The 10,000-nt window shown below is 45.0% G+C and overlaps 1 protein-coding gene across 1 annotated transcript in view; it reads left to right on the top strand.

Annotated features, from left to right (window-relative positions):
* Window positions 1-3,749: 3,749 nt before the first annotated feature.
* The window catches only part of LOC311114554 (forkhead box protein K1-like), a 40,432-nt gene continuing 34,181 nt past the window's right edge, over window positions 3,750-10,000 (top strand). The window contains exon 1 of the mRNA XM_084189796.1: window positions 3,750-5,125. Within this exon, the coding sequence (XP_084045922.1) occupies window positions 4,695-5,125 (431 nt within the window). The 5' untranslated portion in view covers window positions 3,750-4,694. The remainder of the gene's footprint in view (window positions 5,126-10,000) is intronic.

Raw genomic sequence — 10,000 nt, forward strand, 5'->3', positions numbered from 1 at the left:
ACTTCGCACACTGTCAATATTTAAACATGTATGTTCTGTTCCAAATCTGTGAGTTCTCCCACCTGGTTTCCTGTTTATAAATGAGGCCGTTGGACAGCTGGGTTCAGCATTACTTAGGACATTAACAGCTGCGTTCAGCATTACTTAGGACATTAACAGCTGTGTTCAGCATTACTGAGGACATTAACAGCTGAGTTCAGCATTACTTAGGACATTAACAGCTGGGTTCAGCATTACTTAGGACATTAACAGCTGTGTTCAGCATTACTTAGGACATTAACAGCTGTGTTCAGCATTACTTAGGACATTAACAGCTGGGTTCAGCATTACTTAGGACATTAACAGCTGGGTTCAGCATTACTTAGGACATTAACAGCTGCGTTCAGCATTACTTAGGACATTAACAGCTGGGTTCAGCATTACTTAGGACATTAACAGCTGGGTTCAGCATTACTTAGGACATTAACAGCTGAGGTTTTTCTATTCAAAGGTTTAGAGCACCTGTCCACTTTCAGATGTGGAAATATGTCTATAATTTATCTTAAGAGTTTTGTACTTGTCTAATGACTTTGTATTTTTCCAGATGTTTCTCAGCCGTTGGTCATTTATTTACAGTGGTTGGTTGTATCAGGAGTTATCGGTGTGGTCCTCTGTAGCTCAGCTGGTAGAGCACGGCGCTTGTAACGCCAAGGTAGTGGGTTCGATCCCCGGGACCACCCATACACAAAAAAAAAAAAAAAAAAATGTATGCACGCATGACTGTAAGTCGCTTTGGATAAAAGCGTCTGCTAAATGGCATATTATTATTTATCAAAAGTTGCTCTTGACGATCTACAAGGTTATGCAGGCTGTTCGTCAAGCCCAGTGGTACCACACCTGGTTCTACTACTCGGCTGTTCGTCAAGCCCAGTGGTACCACACCTGGTTCTACCACTCGGCTGTTCGTCAAGCCCAGTGGTACCACACCTGGTTCTACCACTCAGCTGTTCATCAAGCCCAGTGGTACCACACCTGGTTCTACTACTCAGCTGTTTGTCAAGCCCAGTGGTACCACACCTGGTTCTACTACTCAGCTGTTCGTCAAGCCCAGTGGTACCACACCTGGTTCTACCACTCAGCTGTTCGTCAAGCCCAGTGGTACCACACCTGGTTCTACCACTCAGCTGTTCGTCAAGCCCAGTGGTACCACACCTGGTTCTACCACTCAGCTGTTCGTCAAGCCCAGTGGTACCACACCTGGTTCTACCACTCAGCTGTTCGTCAAGCCCAGTGGTACCACACCTGGTTCTACCACTCAGCTGTTCGTCAAGCCCAGTGGTACCACACCTGGTTCTACCACTCAGCTGATCTTCAAGCCCAGTGGTACCACACCTGATTCTACCACTCAGCTATTCGTCAAGCCCAGTGGTACCACACCTGGTTCTACTACTCAGCTGTTCATCAAGCCCAGTGGTACCACACCTGGTTCTACCACTCAGCTGTTCATCAAGCCCAGTGGTACCACACCTGGTTCTACTACTCAGCTGTTCGTCAAGCCCAGTGGTACCACACCTGGTTCTACTACTCAGCTGTTCGTCAAGCCCAGTGGTACCACACCTGATTCTACCACTCAGCTGACCTCAAGACCTCAGCTGTTCAAGACCTCAGCTGTTCATCGAGACCATGAATAGTCCACCAGAGCTGTTGCCAGATAATTGAATGTTAATTTCCCTACCATAAGCCGCCTCCAACGTCATTTTAGAGAATTTGGCAGTACGTCCAACCGGCATCGCAACCACAGACCACGTGTAACCACGCCAGCCCAGGACTTCCGCATCTGGCTTCTTCACCAGTGGGATCGTCTGAGACCAGCCACCCAGACAGCTGATGAAACTGTGGCTTTGCACAACCGTAGAATTTCTGCACAAACTGTCAGAAACCATCTCAGGGAAGCTCATCTGCGTGCTCGTCGTCCTCACCAGGGTCTTGACATGACCGCAGTTTGGCGTCATAACCGACTTCAGTGGGCAAATGCTCACCTTCAATGGCCACAGCTATGCTGGAGAAGTGTGCTCTTCACGGATGAATCCCGGTTTTCAACTGTACCGGGCAGATGGCAGACAGCGTGTATGGTGTCCTGTGGGTGAGCGGTTTCCTGATGTCAACATTGTGAACAGAGTGCCCCATGGTGGCGGTGGGGTTATGGTATGGGCATGCATAAGCTACAGACAACGAACACAATTGCATTTTATCGATGGCAATTTGAATGCACAGAGATACCATGACGAGATCCTGAGCCCCATTGTCGTGCCATTCATCCACCGCCATCACCTCATGTTTCGGCATGATAATGCACAGCATCATGTTGCAAGAATCTGTACACAATTTCTGGAAGCTGAAAATGTTCCAGTTCTTCCATGGCCTGCATACTCACCAGACATGTCACCCATTGAGCACGTTTGGGATGCTCTGGATCGACTTGTACGACAGCGTGTTCCAGTTCCCGCCAATATCCAGCAACTTCGCACAGTCATTGATGAGGAGTTGGACAACATTCCACAGGCCACAACCAACAGCCTGATCAACTCTATGCGAAGGAGATGTGTCGCGTTGCACGAGGCAAATGGTGGTCACAGCAGATACTGACTGGTTACTCTGATCCACGCCCCTACCTTTAAAAAAAAATCTGTATTCCCAGTCATGTGAAATCCATTAGATTAGGGCCAAATTTATTTATTTCAATTGACTGATTTCCTTATATGCAATGTTGCGTTTATATTTTTGTTCAGCATAAGAATAGAAGCAAAGGTTGCTTTGATTGAAATTCAAAAAAGCATGAAAAGGTAGCTTAATAGGATAATATCTTACTGTGGTGTGTGAAGAATCCCGAGTGGCGCAGTGGTCTAAGGCACTGCAACGCAGTGCTAGCTGTGCCACTAGAGATCCTGGTTCGAATCCAGGCTCTGTCGTAGCCGGCCGTGACCGGGAGACCCATGGGGCGGCGCGCAATTGGTCCAGGGTAGGGGAGGGAATGGCCGGCAGGGATGTAGCTCAGTTGATAGAGCGTGGTGTTTGCAACGGCAGGGTTGTGGGTTCGATTCCCACAGGGGGTATGAAAAAAAATATATATATATGTAAGTCGCTCTGGATAAGAGCGTCTGCTAAATGATGTAAATGTACAAATCATATTAATGTGGAAGCATCTCCTCTAAGACTATGAATCAGGCTTTTTGAGAAGGTTTGAATCCTAAGCAACCTGCCTAAACATAGTTTGAAGTACAATACCAACATAGCTACTGTAGTAGGTCAAAGCTGTGTGCTGGGAAAACCTTGGTAGAGCATGGGTGGAATAGGCATTGTGGTGCTGTTCCCCGTGTAGCTCAGTTGGTAGAGCATGGCGTTAGCAACGCCAGGGTTGTGGGTTCGATTCCCACGGGGGGGGCCAGTATGAAAAATGTATGTACTCACTAACTGTAAGTCGCTCTGGATAAGAGCGTCTGTTAAATGATGCAAATGTACGTATAAATATGTGCTCATGTGAATTTCCTATCTTTTTTTCAGCTTCAGAACGATGCCTATTCTCACTTAAAACGTAGTTTTTTGTTTTTAATAAGTTACAAACACACACAAATATACTTGAGAACAATTAATATATATATTGATTGATTTGTTATTTATCAAGACATATTTCTAATTTCGTTCAGCTAGGCCTAATTGTAGTGTTCCACACATGTGCGTTTGTTTTCCGATCCCCAATACCGCCATCGTGTGGCCATTGGATGTAAATACACAGCCCTGCCCTTACAAAAAAAGATTGCCGTTTTAAAAGTGCAGTAAAAGTGCAGTAACATCAGTCCACTGTGGTATTTTGGTATTTTCAGTAATTGCAGAATAACGCTGAAAAATTACTGTAGTAAAAAACAGTTTTTCGTAAGGGCGGTAGCTCGCCTGGTCCCATTCCAAACAACTGATCCACTCTCCACACTTTCCAGCTCTCTTGTACTTTCAGCGTTTATAAACACAGTGCAGAGAATCTCTGATCGCGAAGTTCACCTTCATATTCCGAACAAACAGTCGGGGATAGCAGTGACCAAACAAGTAATAATCTCAAATTTAAAAAAAAATCTCATTCTGGCCCCGAACCAACGCCATATGTCACGCACGTGTTGTCCGGTTCCTGGAAACGAGTATTAACCCTCTCTCGTCCAAGGGCATACTATTTTTTTTACCGTTTAGAGAAGAAAAAAAAGAGCACAAAAAAAAAAGATAATATTGTTAAATACGATTCCAATAAGCCTAACATCTTCAATAATACCATACTATTGGCCTCGTCTGGTCAATCTGGTCTTGAACAACGCTACAAATAGATAGGCATAGTGGGATATAGAACGGGGGGGTGTATTTATTGAGCAGCAACAGTGTGATGTTTACAGCGTCGGCTTGGTAGAACAGGATTCTCTTATCGCTATCAGGTGTTATTATTGGACCGAAGGGTCGAGACAACTTTGTCGAACTAACTCCATTTCCGGATCACACTCCTCATTCACACCGGGTCTTCACCGCGGCCAGAATCCATGTTGTTTCTGTCTCTCCGACAGCGACGGAGCTAGCGAGCGGGCCTGTCCAATAACCCTTCACGTTGCAGGGACCTGTGTGTGTCTGAGAGTCGAGAGTGTGTTTGTATTCACCCCCCCCCCCCCCCCAAAAAAAAGAAGATGGCAGACTTTCGGGACGACAACGGAGCTCGAGCCCTACTGGCCTTGCAATCTGCCCCTTGCAGCCCTGTTCGAGTCGGGGTGACCTCGCCCGCACACCCTCCCAATTTCTCCTTCTCGGGCTCTTCGGTGCTGGGCCGGGGCTGCGGAATGCCTACTCGCCTCGCGTCCCCGCCTCGGGCCCTGGCCAAGCTCGAAGGCCGGGACTTTGAGTTTGTCATGCGGCAGCGAACGGTGACCGTAGGCCGTAACTCGTCGCACGGCTCCGTGGACATCAACATGGGTCACTCCAGCTTCATCTCTCGGCGGCACCTCCAGATCACCTTGGAGGAGCCGTGCGGGTTCTCGCTGCGCTGCCTCGGCAAGAACGGGGTGTTCGTGGACGGCGTGTTTCAGAGGAGAGGCGCGCCACCCATGCAACTGCCCCGAGAGTAAGTTAGCTTAGCATGACTAGCATGCTAATGTTGCTAGCTACATAAACAAAACACAAGCCACATTACACCGTCTAAGCTGGCTACTGGAAGCTAGCTAGCTAACTAGTTGTCTACTCAATACATTCTCATTGAGAGCCCCATATTGGAAAAAGATAGGAGACTGTGGCTAACTTGTAAGTTAGCTTAGCATAACTAGCATGCTAATGTTGCTAGCTACATAAACAAACATAAGCCACATTACACATCTAAGCTGGCTACTGTGAAGCTAACTAGTTGTCTACTCAATACATTAGCCATTCGCATTGAGAGCCCATATTGAAAAAGATAGGAGACTGTGGCTAACTTGTTAGCTACATTAGGAAGACGCTAGCTAAAGTGAATCCGTTGCAGACGTGAGCAGCATTATGGAAGTAGCTAAACTGAAACATTAGCCACATTTAGAGTTAACTTGTTAGCTTAGCTACTGACTGTATCTTAGTGTTTTGACGGACGGCGGCGTCGCGTAAACAAAGTCACTCAAGTCAGCATGACGGATATTTACGATCTAATCAAAGTTTATTGGTCGCCTACACAGATTTGCAGACGCAGCGAAATGCTTGTTTCTCTAGCAACAACAGTGCAGGAATACCTAGCAAGCAATACAAAAAAAACATAGAAATATCATAACGAGAAATGTCAGTCTGGAATATATATACAGTACCAGTCAAAAGTTTGGACACACCTACTCATTCCAGTTTTTAAAAAAAACTAACAATTTTCTACATTGTAGAGTAATAGTGAAGACATCAGGTAGCTTAGTGGTTAGTGGTTAAGAGCGTTGTGCCAGTAACCGAAAGGTCGCTGGTTCTAATCCCAGAGCCGACTCGGTGACAAATCTGTCGATGTGCCCTTGAGCAAGGCAATTACCCCAAATTGCTCCTGTAAGTTGCTCTGGATAAGAGCATCTGCTAAATGACAAAAAATGTAAAAAAAAAAAAAATCAAAACTATGAAATAACACATATGGAATCATGTAGTAACCAAAAAAGTGTTAAACAAATCAAAATATATTTTAGATTCTTCAAAGTAGCCACCCTTTGCCTTGATGACAGCTTTGCACACTCTTGGCATTCTCTCAACCAGCTTCATGAGGTAGTCACCTGGAAATCATTTCAATTAACAGGTGTGCCTTGTTAAAAGTTAATTTGTGGAATTTCTTTCCTTTATGTGTTTGAGTCAATCAGTTGTGTTGTGACAAGGTAGGGGTGGTATACAGAAGATGTCCCTATTTGGTAAAAGACCAAGTCCATATTATGGCAAGAACAGCTCAAATAAGCAGAGAGAAACTACAGTCCATCATTACTTTAAGACACGAAGGTCAGTCAATCTGGAACATTTCAAGAACTTTTAAAGTTTCTTCAAGCGCAGTCGCAAAAACCATCAAGCGCTATGATGAAACTGACCGCCACAGGAAAGGAAGACCCAGAGTTACCTCTGCTGCAGAGGATAAATTAATTAGAGTTACCAGCCTCAGAAATTGCAGCCCAAATAAATGCTTCACAGAGTTCAAGTAACAGACACATCTCAACATCAACTGTTCAGAGGAGCCTGCGTGAATCAGGCCTTCATGGTCGAATTGCTGCAAAGAAACCACTACTAAAGGACACCAATAAGAAGAAGAGACTTGCTTGGGCCAAGAAACACGAGCAATGGACATTAGGCTGGTGGAAATCTGTAATTTGGTCTGATGAGTCCAAATGTGAGATTTTTGGTTCCAACCGCCATGTCTTTGTGAGACGCAGAGCAGGTGAACAGATGATCACCACATGTGTGGTTCCCACCGTGAAGCATGGAGGAGGTGGTGTGGGGGTACTTTGCTGGTGACACTGTCAGTGATTTTATTTAGAATTCAAGGCACACTTAACCAGCATGGCTACCACAGCATTCTGCAGCGATACGCCATCCCATCTGGTTTGGGCTTAGTGGGACTATCATTTGTTTTTCAACAGGACAATGACCCAACACACCTCCAGGCTGTGTAAGGGCTATTTGAGCAAGAAGAGTGATGGAGTGCTGCATCAGATGACCTGGCCTCCACAATCACCTGACCTCAACCCAATTGAGATGGTTTTGGATGAGTCGGACCGCAGAGTGAAGGAAAAGCAGCCAACAAGTGCTCAGCATATGTGGGAAGTCCTTCAAGACTGTTGGAAAAGCATTCCAGGTGAAGCTGGTTGTGAGAATGCCAAGAGTGTGCAAAGCTGTCATCAAGGCAAAGGGTGGCTACTTTGATGAATCTCAAATATAAAATATATTTTCATTTGTTTAACACTTTTTTTGGTTACTACATGATTCCATATGTGTTATTTCAAAGTTTTGATGTCTTCACTATTATTCTAGAATGTGGAAAATAGTAAAAATAAAGAAAAACTCTTGAATGAGTAGGTGTGTCCAAACTTTTGACTGGTACTGTGTGTGTGTGTGTGTGTGTGTGTATATAGGGCAGTTGTTGTTGCCATCCTGTACCTGTCCCGCAGGTGTGATGTTCGGATGTACCGATCCTGTGCAGGTGTTGTTACACGTGGTCTGCCACTGCGAGGACGATTAGCTGTCCATCCTGTCTCCCTGTAGCGCGGTCTTAGGCGTCTCACAGTACGGACATTGCAATTTATTGCCCTGGCCACATCTGCAGTCCTCATGCCTCCTTGCAGCATGCCTAAGGCACGTTCACGCAGATGAGCAGGGACCCTGGGCATCTTTCTTTTGGTGTTTTTCAGAGTCAGTAGAAAGGCCTCTTTAGTGTCCTAAGTTTTCATAACTGTGACCTTAATTGCCTACCGTCTGTAAGCTGTTAGTGTCTTAACGACCGTTCCACAGGTGCATGTTCATTAATTGTTTATGGTTCATTGAACAAGCATGGGAAACAGTGTTTAAACCCTTTACAATGAAGATCTGTGAAGTTATTTTGATTAATTATCTTCGAAAGTCAGGGTCCTGAAGAAGGGACGTTTTTATATATATATATATATATATATATATATATATATATATATATATATATATATAGAGAGAGAGATATCACACATGGTCGAAAATATGTGGACTCTCCTTCAAATTTACATTTTAGTCATTTAGTAGACGCTCTAATCCAGAGCGACTTACATTTTCATACTGGCCCCCCCGTGGGAATCGAACCCACAACCCTGGCGTTGCAAACGCCATGCTCTACCAACTGAGCTACACGGGACCAGATGAGTGGATTCGGCTATTTCAGCCCCACCCGTTGCTGACAGGTGTATAAAATCGAGCACACAGTCATTCAATCTCCATAGACAAACATTGGCAGTAGAATGGCCCGTACTGAAGAGCTCAATGACTTTCAACGTGGCACCGTCATAGGATGCCACCTTTCCAACAAGTTAGTTTGTAAAATGTCTGCTCTGCTAGAGCTGCCCCGGTCAACTGTAAGTGCTGTTATTGTGAAGTGGAAACGTCTAGGAGCAACAACGGCTCAGCCGCGACGTGGTAGGCCACACAAGCTCACAGAACGGGACCGCCGAGTGCTGAAGCACGCTGCTCGTAAAAATCGTCTGTCCTCGGTTGCAACACTCAGTACCGAGTTCCAAAACTGCCTCTGGTAGAGGCAACGTCGGCAAAATAACTGTTCATCGGGAGCTTCATGAAATGGGTTTCCGTGACCGAGGAGCCGCACACAAGCCTAAGATCACCATCATCACAATGCCAAGCGTCAGCTGATCACACAGATGTTGTTTCTAATGAATGGAGGAATAAGATTCTTATTACTGATATCAAAAATAATTCAATTCATCACATCAAGTGGAGATGTACAGTTGAAGTCGGAAGTTTACATACACTTAGGCTGGAGTCATTCACTTTTTTTTTAACCACTCCACACATTTCTTGTTAACAAACTGTAGTTTTGGCAAGTCGGTTAGGACATCTACTTTGTGCATGACACAAGTCATTTTTCCAACAATTGTTTACAGACAGATTATTTCACTTATAATTCACTGTATCACAATTCCAGTGGGTCAGACGTTTACATACACTAAGTTGACTGTGCCTTTAAACAGCTTGGAAAATTCCAGAAAATGATGTCATGGCTTTAGAAGCTTCTGATAGGCTAATTGACATCATTTGAGTCAATTGGAGGTGTACCTGTGGATGTATTTCAAGGCCTACCTTCAAACTCAGTGCCTCTTTGCTTGACATCATGGGAAAATCAAAAGAAATCAGCCAAGACCTCAGAAAAACAATTGTAGACCTCCACAAGTCTGGTTCATCCTTGGGAGCAATTTCCAATCGTCTGAAGGTACCACGTTCATCTGTACAAACAATAGTACGCAAGTATAAACATCATGGGACCACACAGCCGTCAAACCGCTCAGGAAGGAGACGCGTTCTGTCTCCTAGAGATGAACGTACTTTGGTGCGAAAAGTGCAAATCAATCCCAGAACAACAGCAAAGAATCTTGTGAAGATGCTGGAGGAAACAGGTACAAAAGTATCTATATCCACAGTAAAACGAGTCCTATATCGACATAACCTGAAAGGCCGCTCAGCAAGGAAGAAGCCACTGCTCCAAAACCGCCATAAAAAAGCCAGACTACGGTTTGCAACTGCACATGGGGACAAAGATCGTACTTTTTGGAGAAATGTCCTCTAGTCTGATGAAACAAAAATAGAACTGTTTGGCCATAATGACCATCGTTATGTTTGGAGGAAAAAGGGGGTGACTTGCTAGCCGAAGAACACCATCCCAACCATGAAGCACAGTGGTGGCAGCATCATGCTGTGGGGGTGCATTGCTGCAGGAGGGACTGGTGCACTTCACAAAATAGATGGCATCATGAGGAAGGAAAATAATGTGGAT

This window comes from Coregonus lavaretus (assembly GCF_964263955.1).
Source record: "Coregonus lavaretus genome assembly, contig: HAP1_SCAFFOLD_4724, whole genome shotgun sequence".
Lineage (NCBI taxonomy): Eukaryota > Metazoa > Chordata > Actinopteri > Salmoniformes > Salmonidae > Coregonus > Coregonus lavaretus.